At 40.3% G+C, this 18,029-nt stretch overlaps 1 protein-coding gene across 4 annotated transcripts in view; it reads left to right on the forward strand.

The window, feature by feature from the left end:
- The first annotated feature begins 13,128 nt into the window (after positions 1–13,128).
- CAP2 (cyclase associated actin cytoskeleton regulatory protein 2) overlaps positions 13,129–18,029 on the forward strand; it is a 73,918-nt gene continuing 69,017 nt past the window's right edge. For 3 of the 4 annotated variants that reach the window (XM_077809108.1, XM_077809110.1, XM_077809109.1), the window contains exons 1-2: positions 13,129–13,252; positions 16,822–16,922. In XM_077809108.1, the coding sequence (XP_077665234.1) occupies positions 13,129–13,252; positions 16,822–16,922 (225 nt within the window). Of the gene's footprint in view, positions 13,259–16,821; positions 16,923–18,029 lie in introns of all 4 variants that reach the window. The other variant, XM_077809106.1, reaches the window with a different exon arrangement.

The raw sequence follows: 18,029 nt of genomic DNA on the forward strand, positions 1-18,029 counted from the left end.
AAAAATCCATGATGACTATTCCTTATAAACCTATTTTCCTCCACGTGCTTACAAATGACTGTTTAATAATTTGCTTGTAAAACTCTTCTGATCTTGACTGTATTCCATTGTCTCAAATGAACTTTCCATCATTTGGAAGGAAGAAATCTGTTTACATTTTATCAAATTAAACCTTCTATCACATTAACCTATTATCTCCCCAGACTATAGAGAACATTAAAATGGATCTTTCAGAATGTAATATATTCAATGAACTTTTGATCTTTCCATTTCTCTCTCTTTCTCCATACTTTCTTTTCTCTTGTCTCCCTCTTTTCATTTGTCCTGTTTCTATTCTCGATCTGTGAGTATCTGCGATACTTCAGTTCATATTAATCTGTTTCCGTCCTAAAACCTGTAAATGGGATTCATTCTACTGATTCAGTAGGAGTTTGATCAAGGCCAACAAGCCAAATAGATATATTTTCATAATTGTGTATATGGTGATGCAGCACCAGTTCCTGTTAGTTATGAACTAATTCACTATCCAGCAAGATGACAGTTTGGCTTGCAAGACATTTTTTGTTGATCTTTGCCATCAGCTTTTCTCTATCATATTTTCTTATATCTCACCATATACAAATATATAGCTCTGTTGAATTGGTTAGACACTATTTCATTAATGTATAGTTTCCTCAATCCCAATTAACACTTAAGTAATTCAAAACAAACATTTTATGTTCCATATTTTATAGTGTTCCAACACTGAATTATAGAAAATCATCTATATTGTTACATAAGGACTTTTTAAATATATATGTACCTACAACAGGGGAAACTGCCACAAATCCCAACTGTGTGGTTGACTATAGAAAATAAATATTTTTTATGTCAGGCAATTATTTTCCTTTTAGGGGCAAACTGACTTTTCTAGACCTCCTGAATTTAAAAACATTCTGCTTCCTCCCCATGGTACTAACCAACATATTTATACTCTTATAACTCTTCTAGCATAGACCACGCCTAATTCCATTGACTTCAGTGGAACTCCACCGGGATTGAATCTGTCCTTATGTCTGAGAGACAATGAAGGGCATTGTCCTGGCTGTGTATCTCAATAGACGTGCAGTGTTGTTACAACCACCCATGCTGGTCCCAGAATATGGGAGAGACAGAAGGTAAGTGAGGTGACATCTTATATTGGACCAACTTCAGTTGCTGAGAGAGACAAACTCTGGCACTCCAGAGAACTCTTTTCCCGACTTGAAGAAGAGCTCCAAAGCTCGCCTCTCCTCTCACCAACAGAAGTTGGCCCAATAAAAGGTATTATTACCTCACACCCACCTTGTCTCCATATTAGAGAGGGAAGACCAAGCAGAGCTGCCCTGGGTAGCAAACCAGAGTAGATTTCCTTTTCCCTTGCCCAGCTTTTCACTCAGGGCAAGGTATTACCCCAGATCCTTGCTTCCCCCACCTGCTCCATCCCCACTCCCCCCCCCCACAACCTGCTGTCTTTCCCCTTGGCGAGCCCACTTTTCCCAGCCTCCTCCCAGGCTGCCTGCTCCCTAGTGATGTGCTAAGATTTCCATTTCCTCTCCGCCTGTTACACAGGGCTGGTGGTGGAGCTGCTGAGAGGCAGCGCTCGCTCTCTCTCTCCATTTTCACACAGCCCCTCACCCCCTTTGCTGTCTTTCTCCATCTCTCTCTTGCTGGACTTGGCTTTATTTGGCGCTCCCGGAAGCGGCGGTGCGTGTCGCTCTGCCGGGCTGACTGACACCAGCTCCCACGGTAGGGGAGGGGAAGGGAAGGGGAAGGAGGCAGCGGCCAGGGATTATCCCCGCAGCGAGGACGCGAGCAGGGGGCTCCTCCAGCCAGGTAATTCCAGAGCAGCCCGCGGCGGAGCCGGCTGTGGGGGCCCCGCAGGAGGGCTGGGGTGGGGGCAGCCTCGGGGGGCGATCCGGAGCGGGGCGGTATGTGTGTGTACGCGCGCGAGGCGGAGCGGCGGCTGCAGGGGGCCGTGCAGAGGGGCCCTGCGTTGCCAAGCGGCTGCTGCCTGCAGAGGACATCTGGGGGTGGGGTGGGGTGGGGTGGGGGGGCGATGCTCAGGGGTGGGGGTAGGGGGTTTATTGTGCCATGATCCCCAAGCAGTGCTGCCCTAGCGGGCTTCTGGGGCGGGGCTGCATAGCGGCAGAGCTGCCTGTGCCTCCTCTATCTGGGTCAGCTCTGCACACTGGTGCTGCCTCCCCCACATGCTCTGCCTGGGGCTGTGGCCTGCTGCTGGCCAGGGACCCGGTTCGCTCTTCAACTTTCGGCTCAGCCCCTGAGAAGCCCCAACATCACTTCACCCCCCCCCCCCGCCCCCCCATGAAGCCAGGCTGCTGACAGCTGCACGCACGCAGCAGTAGAGACACGCTTACAGAGAACCGGGGCTTTTATTATTACAGCTGTACCTGCATATTCTGCTTTTCAACCTCGTATTCAGCTGAAGAGGAGGGAAGGTGTCTGACAGCCCCTGAGAGCAGCACTGCAGGATTTGGCTTGTTGAGGGTAGATAGCCATGAAGTGTGTTGGATTAGAAACCCCACCCCCGCATCACCATGTCTTTCTAAGAGATTATCGGAAACCCTCTGGTTCTTCGTTTAGATCTGATGGTGTCAAGTGATGCCCTGCTGATTCGGGCAGTGCAAGACTTAAGATTGGCTAATTTTGTTCAGGAGCCAGGGCTGTTTGATGGTGGCTAGGCTCAAATTGTGCCAGGGAACACCTAGAGCCACAGAAGCAAAATGTTAGGTGACAAGAGACATAGGTTAGTGATTAGCCTACAGGTATAGCTGCGTGGAAAGCAAAGGGTTAAAGAGCAGTTTAGGATATACTAGCTAAAGGGAGGACAGAGACTCCCTGCTTATAGGGATGCTACAAAACCAAAGGGGGGGGGGAAGAGAGCAAGAGAGAAGAATCAAGGAACTCAAAGCCTACATACACCTTGCATTTTGAAATAAATGAACATTTTAAAGGAATGTTCTCAACAGATTCATTTTGCACAATAGCAGAGTAGAACTGATCATGAGCCCACCTGAAAGACTATAAAATAAATGTGTTTTTTTTTTAAATGACTGGTAATTTAGAGCCATATATTTGCAATAGACAAACACAGTTGATGGCTTATACCAAATCAGACCAAATTTCATCATAATCAGTATATTTTTTAAAATAAAAGGACTTTTGAAAAAATGACTTCCAAAGTTTCATTATCTAAATGTGTTCTACTAATACAATGATAGAATATATTTAAAGAAAAACACATTGATCTACAGGCAGCTATATTAACAATTGTTTAAAAAAAGGGGACTACTGTGTTTTTAAAAAATGCTGCAGGAGATAAAGACAAAAGTGATATTTGGTTCAGTGGGTACCATGATTCATTGTTCTATGAAATCATTATCTGCAAACCATTCATATTTCAGGGAGTGAATGGCATTTTTAAAACTATATTGTAGATGGTGGGGGGTGGTTAAAACCCCCACAAAATTGCAAGCTCTTAAATACTGTTTCTCAAAGCTGTCCTTATTGCATGAGGTATTAATACATTTAGCAAAGTGAACATTTTCACATGCTAATTTTTATGCCTCAGACATATTGAAGCAGGTTTTTCTTTTGTTTACAGCTCACAGAACAGTAAAGTTTCCTTTAGCTTTTGTTTAACACTATAAACTTTAAAACAAGGATTTAATAACAAAATTGAATGGGGGGGAGAAGCTTTTAAACAATGTAATACTATGAACAGTGCTTTTTCTATAGAAAAGCGAGGTGTGTAGAATAGTTTGACATTTTAGATCTTTGTTGTAATAAAATGTTACAGGGTCCTTAGACAATTTCTGTGATTCATCAACCTCTTCTCCCTCAAGAAAGTGAGCACTGCTCAGATCTAGACGGTGCACATGCAGAACTCCAAGTGTAATGAATAAAATCTGTTTTCTCTATTAAATAAAAATGAAAAAGGCGTGCATTATTTACTGTAGTAGGTCTAACACATTACATGGCTTGGTCATCCATTGTAGACAATGGCAAATACTTCAGTGAAAAAAAATGCATAGTATCCTCAGTCCTATAGCTAATGGTGAGTGATCTTGGTATACGAAGATCCTATATTAACCAAAGTGAAAACAAAGAAATATTTGTTTACCTATGTTCATATCAGACTTCCACATTCGAAACCATAACTCACCTAAATCTCTCTTGCAAGAGCAATAACTGAAAATCCTGATAGTGGCTCCAAAAGAACACTAAAATTACCACCTATACAGGACTAAATTTGATGGGAATTTGCGATTTTACCCTGAATTATCATACACTGGAGAAAGAATGTGGCCCAGTGGAGCAGGCAGGAGGACTGGAAGTCAGGGCACCCATATTTTGTGCCTGGCTCTACCACTGATTTTAGTGTGACTTGATGCAAGTCATTTAATTTTGCTGTATTTCAGTTTACAGTCTTTAAGGAATAAGGACATTTACCCACCTTAGTAAAATGCTTTGAGATCCATATAGGAAAAATGCTGACATGCAAAGTACCTTTAATGGAATGTTCTTTGTTGATTTGTGCAGACTTCATTGCTCTAAAATTCACCTGCAAAAAAAAAAAAAAGATAATTTTAGTAAGTATGTCTTAGTAAGACATTTTTATAGGTAAAAATTGGGAAAGTTCCTTTACTTCTCACATTTATTAGGCAAACAAAACAGCAAGTTAACCCTAACTTGCGCTCAGTTTTCAGGCACGTAGATCTTATAACAAACTAAGGAAGAGACTTTGGCTGCATTATTCAATTTTTGAAAATTCTTTCCTCTTAATTCTAGATGTTTCTCTTGTATTTGGAATGCAAAAGGAAAGTTCTTTTGTATAGCTTAATTAACAGTTATAAATTCCCATGAATGGTGATCAAAGCTGTCTAGTCTATACCAAGAGTTCCCAAATCTTTTGGAAAACTGATAATAGTTTCAGACTAAGGGCCCAGTCTGACTCCTATAGATATCAGTGAGAGCTTGTTCGGGCTCTAAGTCTTCGTATGTATCTCTAGTTCATCTATACATATTAACTTACAGTGGCGTTTGGGCTCCTGGAGACTTCAGACTAATGGTTCCAACAAGTGTTAACACACATACAAGAGAGTGACTCACTCTTGTGAAGTGTTGAGCCAGTGGTGGCCGGTGATCTTCAGCATCTCAAGACTCACGCTGGCAGGAACAGTCAAGAGTACTAATTATAAAAGCCTGATGTGCAGGTACTGCTGTGCATTGGGAATCACTTGGCCCAATGAATAAGGTTTGTGGCCTAGTTAAAAGGTAGATAAGTGGCCAACTACATAATTGGTTAAAGTATCTGATTTAGTTCCAAGGCAGTGAGTTCAAATCCTATTACAGCATAGGATTTGTAATATTTCAGTCCAGTTTTTCCATCATTATAACTACATATTAAGGTGTTACTTTTCTGAAGCAAGACAAGCAGTGATTCAACACATTCTGCACCTAACCACCAGTGGTTTAGAGAAAAGAACAATTCAGCCATATAAAGATTTCATGTCAATCAGAGCAGCCATGTTAGAAAAGGTTAACTGTACAAATGGTCAAGTTAAACAAGACCTAATCAGAGCTAACTTGGTCATTCTGGAGTTCATAATTCCACACATTGAAACTCTGACATGGGATAAGTTGCGTACAACTCTGTCACCCTGGGATATATAGCTGTTAGTTCTCATAAACAGAGTAAGGTTGAGCTTGGTCACGATTAAGAGGGAAGATCTTCAAATAGAAACCAAGGTGCTATAAGAAATGTTGTTGGTAATTCAGTAGGTGGCACTCTTCATTCTGTGTCAGAAGCGAACACATGCCCCAGCACAGTTTTGGAGATATTGTTCTGTTAGAGCCTTTGTCTTTGGAATGAGACATGAAAAAAGGGCCTGATTACTTGTCATCAGTAAAGATCACCGCACTTTTTGCAAGAGTAATAATGGTACCCACCATGTCCTAGCCCTATTCCAGACATTCTTCCAACTGCCATTTCTTCTGTAGTTTCAACAGGACAGGGCAGTATTCTTTGCTTGTTCTAAACTCCTGTGAGTTGTTAGACCAATGCTATATTCCATACCAGAATACATTCCCGTATTGAATGAAGTGCTTCCTCTGCTTATAAAGTTCAGGCTAAATGTGGTCCATGAGTGATGGATTTTATAATTATGATATGGCTGAACTGTCCTCATTTTCTGATGGTGAAATTTTATTGGATCATGGAGCATATACACGGTAACTCCTTTCTCAATCCACTAGTACCAGTTAAAAAGTCTACTCTAGCTCTCTTACAGAAATGGACCAATTCTCATTGATGTAAGTCAGATTCAAATGATGTTATTCTACCTCCTTTTGCAGAAAGCCCCCTCCCCCATCCCTAAGTACTAGGATCGCAGGGGCAGGACAGAGGAGTGCTCCACAAATCCATGGCATGTTTCTCTAGTAGCATGAAAGAGGATTTGAGTGTGGTGGGAATTGAGCTAGGAGAGTGGTAGCATGAAAGAGGATTTGAGTGTGGTGGGAAGTGAGCTAGGAGAGTGGTCAGTTAGTTTGCCACAGGCCTCACTTAGAACTTGATCTAAATCTCTTAGAAGAGAATTGGAGTCTTTCCACTGACTTTAGTGGGAGTTGAATCAGGCTTTGTGAAGCCACAGCTGATACAGCCCATGGAATGCAGTATTAATAGCAGCAGAGTAGCTACTTATCCCCTCCCTCCCTACCTCCTGAATTTGCAGGAGGATTCCTGCCCAGTCTTTCTTAAATCTTGAGTAATCTATTCAGCATTGGTGAGGCCTCATCTGGAATACTGTGTCCATTTTTGGACCCCACACTATAAGAAGGATGTGGACAAATTGGAAAGAGTCCAGCGGAGGGCAACAAAAATGATTAGGGGGCTGAAGCACAGGATTTATTAGGAGAGGCTGAGGGAACTGGGATTACTTAGTCTGCAAAACAGAAGAATGAGGGGGGATTTGTTAGCTGCTTTCAACCACGTGAAAGGGGGTTCCAAAGAGGACGGAGCTAAGCTGTTCTCAGTGGTAGCAGATAACAGAACAAGGAGTAATGGTCTCAAGTTGCAGTGGGGGAGGTTTAGGTTGGATATTAGGAAAAACTTTTTCACTAGGAGGGTGGTGAAGCACTGGAATGGCTTATCTAGGGAGGTGATGGAATCTCCTTCCTTAGAGGTTCTTAAGGTCAGGCTTGACAAAGCCCTGGCTGGGATGATTTAGTTGGGGATTGGTCCTGCTTTGAGCAGGGGGTTAGACTAGAAGACCTCCTGAGGTCTCTTCCAATCCTGATATTCTAGGATTTAGAAAAGATTACCCATTGACAGCCCATTTTGCCTGAATAAAACAAAATTGAATGAGGAATGCAGGATTTGACAGAGTATGGATATTCTCGAGAGCTAGGGTATACTATAGAGAAATGATCAAGTTTGTCCTAAGTGGTAGTAACAGCAACTTAACTGTTGCCAATTCTGGAAGTTTTGCCTAGAGACTAATGTCCTCTTGCCTTCCATGTTTTTTTATTTGTTTGCCATAATTCTGTCTGGTCAAAGAAGTGAAACACTGACAGCTTCTTTGCATTGGGAAGCATACCCTTTTAAATAGCACAAATGCATTTTAAAAGCACAACTTAGATAGAACTCTAATTTAGTTAATGATTTTACCATTCAATCTTATTGGATGAAGTAGTCATACCTCACCAGCTCCAACATCTGTGGCCGTATGCAGTATATTCTCCAAGTTCAGCAGCTCATTTTGCTTGCATACAGTAATTGGACTTGTGGCATGTAATTAAGTAGCTTGCAAGCCCTATAAAATGTTTGATTACTTGAAAAGTATTATGCTAATATATGGCAAAGGGGTGCCTAAGAACACAGTATATCTATTGATGGGAAAAATACTTAAAATCTTACACTTCATTGTCACAAAGAGAAGCAAGTAAAACCAGACAAAAGATAAGGCGAGAACTGGGAGAACAGTTACATAAAAGGTAGCATAAGTGATTAGGAGGATGTACTAGGAAATGGGTTGCCTTCGTTATTTTAACTCCATCAAATTGGCAATCCTTGATTGCTACAGTAGATCATTAAATAATGAACTTTTGTCGTCACCATTGATAAAGCGTTAAGAATTATTCAGCTGTGGATGGGAGTGGTTTTTTTTAAACAACTGGATATTCATGTGTAATTAGAGAATGAACTGCTATTTCAAGGGATACTAAATATATATGCACATACTATATTCAAAAATGTGAATCAGTAAAATATTTCAAAGACCTCAACACAGTGTGTGCATACACAGATTCTTGAATAATTATCCTGGCATGTGCTATTGCTTACCTGTAGTTATATGAGACTAAATAGGGATGTGATAAGAAATTTAAGATGTGTTTCTAATCTTAGTCTCTGTTTTGATGGATGGGATTTTTATTTTTTTAAATGAAAGCTCTCCCAATATAAAATACTGTCAAAATATAAAATGCCACACTGGCCTCTTGAATGTTTTTGTTTTTTTTAAACTTTAGTCTGTTGGACAAAACACAGGAAAGAGGAAAAGTGACAGAAAAACCAAACACACAGTAGATAGGCTCTGCAGTACTAGTCAATTTGCATACCAGCTCTGTGAAGTCAAACAAAGGACAAAAACTTGGGGATAAGTAGGAGAAAACAAGGAAAAGTCAGGATTTTCTCTTCTCCATAGAGGTCTCTTCTGATAAAAAGGCTTTTAAGACTTAACACTGTACCTGAAGAATGTAGCTCACAGAAAAAACCGTTTTGGATACCATCTTGTGGCTATATATATAATATTTAAAAGACCCATTTTCATTAATAGAACATCAGTTTTCATTATCTGTATCCATCAGGACACAGATATGAAAGTTCCTTTATACTTTGTACCATACTAGAACCAGTCAAAAGCTTCAAACACTGACAATTTTTTCCATTTCAAATTTTAACCAAAAAACCCCTTCCACACACATTTTTTGCCTTTTTTCTGCAAGGCGGTTAAGGCTAGTCAAAATGTTGGCAAAAAATCAAAATGCTATAAAAATGCAAGAGCATTGCATAATTTTAAAAAAATATATTTATAACATTTTTACAGACAGCTGTCCTCTACACTTAGGAGCACTGTTCCTAAAACAACCTGCAGCAGGACCAAGGGCAAAATCAGTGCTTCTATATCGTGATGCCAACTTTTCCCAACCTAGTGCTAAAAATTTCCCAAATCTTCCCAAATCTGGTGAAAAATTCCCAGCCGCGCTTCTATATCCTGGGAAATTCACCAAATCTGGGAATTTTTGAATAAAATGTTTCAACTTGGGAAATTGGGAATTTTCATTCAAAACATTTTACTCAAAAATTCCCAGATTTGGGGAAATTTCCCAGGATATAGAAGCACTGAGCAAAATTGGAAGAAAGCTCACCAAAGGCTCAGGTTTGAATACAAAGTCACCCTCTCTCTAGGTAGGGTTTTATTGCAGGGATTCTTGTTTAATCTAAATTGACATTAATTTGGCATGTCTCTAACTACATTCTTTCCATGGAGTTAACATAAAAACAAAGTACTAACCATACAAGGTAGCACTTCTGTTTCTCTAACATGCAAGCTTCTGGCAAACACACTCTTCCTATCTCACTGTCTTCTATGAGAGAAATCCCCATTTTGTCTCCTCCTGCCACTCATGCTTTATGGTGAAGCAAACTCACTACCCATGCTCTTTTCCTTTTCTTCCTCCTACTCCTCTTCCCTCCCACCCCTTTTCAGGTGATGAAACTAAATAGGTTCTGCTGCACTTAATTAGTCCCATTCTTCCTCTCCCCTTTCGCCACCTTAGTGTCTCTGACTGGGAATTAATCCCTAAAACCATAAGCCATTGCATTGGCTGGCACAGTGGGGCCTCATTTTATGGACAACCTGAGTGTGGGAAGCAGCAAAGATTTGAGTTCCTCACCAGGAAATGCCAACACACCTGTAATAATTTAAAGGAGGTTACATGTCAATAACAGGGGAAAGTAGCTATTCTTTGCATTTCCATCTTACATTGGCTGTGTTTTATGACAATTAAAGTATGATTGGATGCTCCTCCAGTTTGAGAAGAATTCCAGGAACATGTTGGGATGTTTCTCCTAACTTAGTATATGTTGTACTGCTTTCTTAGCTAGCAGATGAAAAAAGCCTTCCTGATATAGATTGCTACATACCTACTCTAAACCTGTAATAAATTTGTGGTTGGCTTTAAGATGCTACCTTTTTAGAATACTGGAGGCTTGGTTTTTGTATATTTTGTAGTTCAGTTACATCTTATCAGAGAGCAAATGCATGGGCCACTATAATTTGAAGACTATGATAGTGATTTCTCCAAGCAGTGCAAGGGATTTAGTCACACAACTTCCAAATTGCATCTCATGAGGTTGTACAGGAACAACCGAGGGCAGAATTTGCCCTGCACTATCTGTAGTGTGGTGGAGGTATGTGAGAAAGAAAGGACCCAGCTTGACTTTCAGATCCCAGGCTGTTTTTGAAGGGGCTGGCAGCTAGGAAAAAACAAACCATCTTTGTAATTTTAAACTGAGTGAATATGGTAAGGAATCAAAAAGGCCCACTAAACATGGAACCCTATGACACTATTTTTACAGTTACTTTTCAGAGTAAAACTATACTTAAGAGGCTAACACCTTTCCTTTGTTCAAAACTGGAATCTTTGCTCTTCTGATTGTCATCATGTTTTTTCACTTTTTTATTTTCTTATGTCACTGTGCTACTTACCCTCATGGACTCATTACAGCTTGTTTCTACTTGAGACAAAGCAATATGTTTTTCTCCTGTCAGCCATACAGAATGATGGCAGGAGCAGGCCCATTTGTGCTGCTCTTTCTTTGTCTGCTATGTTGGAAAATATTTGAGATGAAGAGTGTCCAGAGAAATTATTCTGCAGTTTTGTTCTTTCCTAGGTTACAGACATAAGTATATTTGTAGGTAGAGGTCAGATGTGGGGAGGGGAAGGTATGGTCATTCTGTTTTAAGGTTTGCCTATAAAATATGCTCTGCCCATGTCTCCATAGGCTGTGCTAGGCTCCTTGGGCTTGGAGAAAAATAAATGGTGACCCCTCGTCAACACCACCCACTTGTGACACCAAATTGAGATATCACAGTAAATTGTGCAAGTCTATGATCCCCCCTCCTTTTTTACATGCATGAAATAGTTAACAGCGTTGATATTTAAATTATCATCACTGGGCATCTGAGTTAACATCCTAGTGAGAACCTTTCAGAGATATTGTTCCAAGCTTTTTCCAGGCTCAGGTAGGCTATGTCTTTACTGTAAGAAAAAGAAAGCTGTGTTTTTTACATCAGATAGTTGTCTTGACTTAGACTGTAGATGGTCCTTATTTCAAGATGATGAGTCAGCCCAACCTCACTTTAGAGTCTTTTACAACTTGAGTTTTAGACTTTAGCACATGAGATTTGTGTAGAATGTGGAAGGAAGAGAGTCTGTAGTTTCTTTAGGGGTGTACAATACTTATTTTAAGAAAAAGTTCTTATGTTTTCACAAAATCTTGCACATTGTGGAAGCTCTCCTGGTGCCATCTATCTTATTTCATTCAGACAAAATACCCAGTACGTTAAAAAACAAACAATGTTTGGAATGTTTATGACCAACTCACTCACTGAATATGCAGATTATATTTTGCAAAAAGAACAATGTACACATCTATTGTAGGCAGGTTGAGTTCCCACCCTGCACCATGCACAGTGGATCTAGTCCAAGCTTACCCACGTCCAAGGATTTGCCTTTGTTGCTAACGTAAATGAGAACAAAATATAAACCTCGACCAACGCTTTTTCCTGAAAATGTCTGTTCCTAGGGTTTTTCCCTGTAGAATCCACTGGCTTTGCTTCTAGTTCCTTGTTCCGTAGTCACGCACAAACCTTATTAAACTACTAGGGTTGAGCTAAAAGGACCCATTAGCCTGACAGCCAAGGTGAATCAGCAGAAGAGCTCTGCATCTATATGTAGAATCCTAATACCCTGTTACATCTTTTTAAAAAATTAAAAATATGTAGTAATAATAATGATAAAAACTCTCTTTGCATATTTGGCTATCTAATAATAGTACTTTAGACACTCTCCCCGCAGTACGGGGACAGGTAATTAGCACAATGGTGTTTGTTCTGGTTGCTAGTGTAGCTTAATAATATGCAGTTTGTTGGAATCTAGTATTACACATGTGGTATCTCTGAGGGATTAACACTTTTAGCAGTGATGTTTATTAGGAAATAACATATGCATACCCTGGATGTCATTTACTGGGATAAAATGTTCACAACCTTAAATGGAACATGTGTGCATGAAACCTGTTAAGTAAATGATGAAGGGGGAGGGTTCCATGCTTTGAAACCTAGCTGTTTATTTGATTTGTTCACATCATGTACTTTTAGAAGGGAAAGAAGACAACATTAACTGATGAGAGGTCAGATCTTAAAGAAGCAAATACAATACTTTCTTGGTTTCTTGAATTGAAGGTGTGTAGTCATTAGTAAAAACAACCAAGACAGAATCTTACCACAGTATATACGAGGATTGGAAAGATCTAGGAAATCCAAGGAGAGAGTGTACATTCACACAACTTTTAGTCCAGACTTAACTAGCGTTCTGTATTGTATCTGTATATAGCAGGTACAAATGATTGCAGGCACAACCTTATGCCAACAATTATTTGCAACTGTATTTCAGTCACTTGGATATCTAAGTACCTAATTTGCAGGTGCCGTCAGGCTGTGCACATAACCAGAATTGCACTGACAGTCATTTGTACCTATCATTTGGAAATGTAAAAATAGAGACCACTTTTGGAAACGCATCCCTTAAAATATAATTTAAATTTACTGGTGAGGAGAGAGGAGATTGTTTTTCTAATGTTGCGATGATGCAAGCTAAGTAGTTTTTATAAAGGAGATCAGTAGACCTGTCCTTAACCTAGAAATTGATGAAAATTAAAATCACCAAAAACTACAGAAGAATGATAGTGCTGTAAAACCTGTGCTCATATTCAAATGTCTAACATTGTTTCTGTCTTTTAGAATGGCGGAGACACAGGTGTTGATGGAGAGGCTGGAAAAAGCTGTAATTCGACTTGAATCATTGTTTTCAGATTCACACAGATCCATTGGAATGGAGTGTGGAGCTGTAAATGGAGTCAATGGAGGTATGAGTGGCTCTTCCGAGAACTGCATGCCTTTTTTTGGAATGCCAGATATATAGCTTGTAAGTGGAGCATGTTTTTTGTTCCAAGAGAGGGAGAACAATCCCAGCCCCTTAAGAGCTGCACATTAGCAGAAAGCAATTTTTTTCTTTTTGTAGATTCAGTTGGAACATATCAGGAGGCATCCTTAATCTTAATCATACATTAGCATGCCCTAGAAAATTCAAGATTTGAACTAATCTTAAATATATAGTCCATATTTCAAGCTTTATTGCTCTGTTTTACTGTTTATATTGTTACAGAGTGCTCACCAGTTGCAAATGTCTGCTGAGGCTAATTAGCAGAAGAAATGAGTGTTCCTGAAAAGTCAGAACATACATTTCACTGAAGAAATCAGCAATGCAAACTTTGGATTTATTTTCCAGCTCCCTGAATTGAATTTCACTGTGCAGAAACACTGCATGTAATTGCCTGATCCCCTTAATAACAGCTGAACTTGCTCTTAAGCATTTGCTCACTAATCGCTGCCACTATCGCAGCATTGGCCTTATTTTGTGCTCTCTTTCATCCTCTGTCCCCAGAAGTGCATCTCCAAAGTCCTGGAGTTTGGAACAGAGGAAGGAAGGCTGGAATCACAGTCTACCCACACCTGTCTGTACCGTGTTGCCAAGCCATACTTAACACTGTGCAGCTCTTAAGTTAGATTTTTGGTTGTCCTTGAAATTTCCAGGTTAAGCAAAACTGCATGAGTGAATAGTCAGAGAAAAACACATGACCCACACAGAAGCTGGGAAAATAAGTAACTATTAAAAACTGTGTATTTTCAAAACATAGGCTCCAGTCCTGCAATGAGCTCCTTGCGGGGAAGACCCCTGCATCCACAGAAAGCTCACTGTGGGGTTGGAGCCATTGTTACTAAGGTCCCTGTTCTGATTATTTTAATTGCAAAGCCACATCTACCCATGAAATTTGCACAACCCTGTGCTTATGGGGCCAGCTACATCAGATGGGGGGCTCACCACTTGGGAAAGTGCTGCTTTAAAATCCTGGCTGGGCTGCACAGGAACTCAACAGCAAAGCCTGTCTGTGAGAGGTTGTAAATAAACACATCTTCCAGCTGATCTGGCCCTGCCTATCCTGGAGGCTGCATCCGTCAGTCCCAAGTTTCCTGGAGGACCAGGGGCTACAGGATATTCCCTGTATAGCACGGCTGCCGCTGGCAGTTACCACAGATGTGAGCCCAGAACCTAGGCTGTGCTGGCAGCGTGCATAGAGCCCACATCATATACAGTGTCACACTCAAGCAATCCGTGAGTTTGGAGAGATGGTAGCCGTTCTAGCAATAGTGTTCATTTTGGGCCATTGTTATGTGTGTGGTGTCATGAGCACAGCTATACATTATATGCCTGTGATGGTTTGTTTCAGGCCAGGTTCTCCCATTCCAAATAGTCTCTATGGCTAAACATGATGGCCCAAGTTCCTCACCAGAGATGAATGTGGCTCAGTAACATGACACACAGAGTTTCCCATCTGTATTTATTCATGCCACTTTCCTTAACTGTGCCCCTCAAAGATGGAGGCTCTGGGCATACCTCCTAAAGACATGTTTTAAGCCACATTATCACTCAATATCCCTAGATAGTCTTAGAGCTTTACAGTTGCACCTGTCTTATAGTAAGGTCTTTATTTCATTTAAAACAGGAATTCATGTAAAAGAGTATATGTTCTTCCATAGTAATGACCCAAATAATTTACCATTGCTTACTTCAGAATATATGTGTGATAAGTTAGTCTTGAATGTATATTGTATTCCATCTTAGTTGGTTAATATCTTTATCATACATGGCTTGATGGAGAAGAGTACACATTTTGGTCCTGAAGATCATGGTGGCAGGCTTGCAGGAAAAACATGCAGTTTCTGAATTACAGAGAGGTCCACAGCAAACTCTAGGATATGATCTCATAAATCAGCAGCTTTGCTTCCTAAAAATAGGTGTAGCTGTGTTCTGTTTTTCTACAGTGTTAGTGTAGTTGATGGGCTGCTGTTTGAGTCTCTGTGCTCCAAAATAAAAGCTTAAAATGGAGTCTCTTGGAGACTGGCATGGATTTTTACAAAGAATATAAATAGGCTTTGGAAAACATTTTCTTCTCCTCTGTAAAAATCTTTGTGCGGTAGGTCCCACAAGAAACTTACACATAAACATTTCAAATGGACAAAAGCCCAGAAATCCTTAGAATCAAAGGTGAGAGAAAAGTAAGTGACATAAGGAGAACAGGACAGCCTAGGCTTTCCATCAAGCAGCTTAAGCACAGAGTGCTAAACACAGGCAATTCCAAGTCCTCATTGTCAAAGCTAGTGTTTTCTGTCAAAGGGCCAAAATGCTGTTACTGCAAAAAGAGCTTTCAGAGTTATTAATCAGGGTTCTGCCGTAGTGCAGTGCCAACTGGTTAAGACAGCACTGGGCAAAGCCTGGGGTCCCTTCAGAACAGGCTTCACTTTTTACCAAGTAGAGGGGAAGCTCAGGGAGAGAGGCAGGAGAAAATTTTGACCCTGATTCTGCAGAGCACTTGAGTAGCTTAAATTTGCATATGTGCTGGATCAGGGCCATGGAGAGGATATGACGGCATATCAGGGAGTGAAAAAGGGACTGGAAAACATCCTAGAAAAGATTACTTTCTCTGGCTTAAATGATATATAAGGTTATTCAGAAAGCCAGTTTGGTGTAAGAAACTGACTCTTACCTGGGTTTCCCAGTAGTCCAGACAATCCACGTCCAGTTTAAATGAAATCCACTGTATCAGGAGACAGTAGTATACTCTATATGAAAAATTGTGCTTGTACTCATCAGTTTGGTATGTTAAAGGTCACATAGTCATTGAGATTAATGATTTAGTAAAGTTAGATTTTTTCCAGTGACCGGAGGAGCTTTTATCATTAATGGAATTTACAGTTTTGTAAACTCAGACAATGAAACAAGGAGATTCCAATGCTGTGCTTCAGTATACTGATCGCTTAGGAACTGATTCCCTCATATAGTAGAATTGCACTATTGCCGTATTGAAGCCCCACCTTACTAGAAATTGACTTACTGGTTTTTAATGTCTGCCAAACAATTTATAAAGCTTCAGGAATGGGTGTGTGGAATAAACATAGCAGTGGTTCAGTACAGATTCCTTTAGGAGGATGACACTTGTTTTATGTATATTAATAGCACTGTGTTAATAAAAAGGTCTAAATCATGCTTATCCGGTCATTCTGACTTTGCAATATTGAAAAATGTTCATTTTAGCACCTGTTATTTTAGCACAAAGGCCGCTAGACACATACAGTATATAGATTACATTATTTTCACGCTGCAAGCTAGGTTCCACTGGGAGCAATATTGTTTGGTTGTTGCTGGAAATAATGGTGATGCATTAATTTTCACTGATTTTACAAATCAGTGAATATGGCAAAAGATTACATCAATTTTTTCCCATTTCTACAGTATTTTTCCCTCTGGCAGCAAAGGACAGTATTACAAATTACTGACTTTATGAACCAGTTGTAATGAAATGCCTTTCTTCCAAAGGTGTAGCACCGTACGTAGAAGCCTTTGATAGACTGTTAAATGGGAGTGTGGCTGAGTTTCTCAGGAATAGCAAGATCCTGGAAGGTGATGTGAAGATACATGTGAGTATTTTCCCATTTTTCCCCAATATAACTGGTTGTCTCTAAATACACAAAACCTCCTCTACCAGCCTTGATTGTGGAGAGGGCTATGGAATTCTCATTTCTGTTGCTTTAATTATTATTATTAGTAGTTCCCAGAGGTCTCAGTCGGATAAAACTGCATTGTACTAGTGGTTGTATGAACACAAAATATGATACAGTCCCTGTCACAAAGAGTTTACCATCCAAGGCGCTAATATAGAAAAAAAAACCTTACACATATGCATTAGCATACACAATATGAGTAGTTCCATTGCATACAGTTCAGCAAGAGCATGAATATTTGCAGGATAGGGGCCTAATTAAAGACAAGGTGCAACAAGTGAATAAAAAGCAATATGAAGTAAGAAGGGTATTAATGTGAACAACTCGGTTCCAGATCTTAAGTTTTGGGGGTTTTTTTATTTTAATCCTCATCTGCTTTCTTTATTTTCAGGACTTTTGCCTATTTTGTTTTGTTTTAAATTATTAAATTGTTTTTAATCTGCCCAATTTTTTAAATCTATGCCTGTTTCTTTTTTCTTTTGCAATAAATTTTGTAACAAGGAAGTTTTATAAAGACAAAGTTAGTTCACACTGAATGTGGTCATTTTATGTGCTGATACCTCCCTTTTGTGATCTGGCTTTTTATTTTTTTAAACTGTCTTTTCTAAAATTCAGTGACAATATACTCATTATCTTATACACATTATCTTAATCCCTTCTGGTCCCCCAGCATGAGATACATAACTCTCTGTGGCATGTTTCTCATGCTGGGGGATAAGGATGGGATTCAGATAATGAGGAGGTTCTGATAACAGCACAGAGACCCCTGGCCAGGACTGTGAGGAGGAGCCCCCAGGCATGGGGAGGCCACCCTGCTGCTGAATGGGAGTGTGTGGAGCCCTCTGCAGCCAGGTCATGGGAGTGAGTGAGCAGGGCTGGAGAGGGCTCCCTGTACAGCTGCAGGGTCAGTGACACCCAATCCCTGCAGGTACAAGGTGCAGGGAAGGCTGCAGCCCTGGCAGGGCAGAGCAGAGTCCTGTACGGGGATCTCTGCTGTGCCCCACTAAGACCTCCCTCCCTCAC

This window comes from Eretmochelys imbricata, chromosome 2 (assembly GCF_965152235.1).
Source record: "Eretmochelys imbricata isolate rEreImb1 chromosome 2, rEreImb1.hap1, whole genome shotgun sequence".
NCBI classification, from domain to species: Eukaryota; Metazoa; Chordata; order Testudines; family Cheloniidae; genus Eretmochelys; species Eretmochelys imbricata.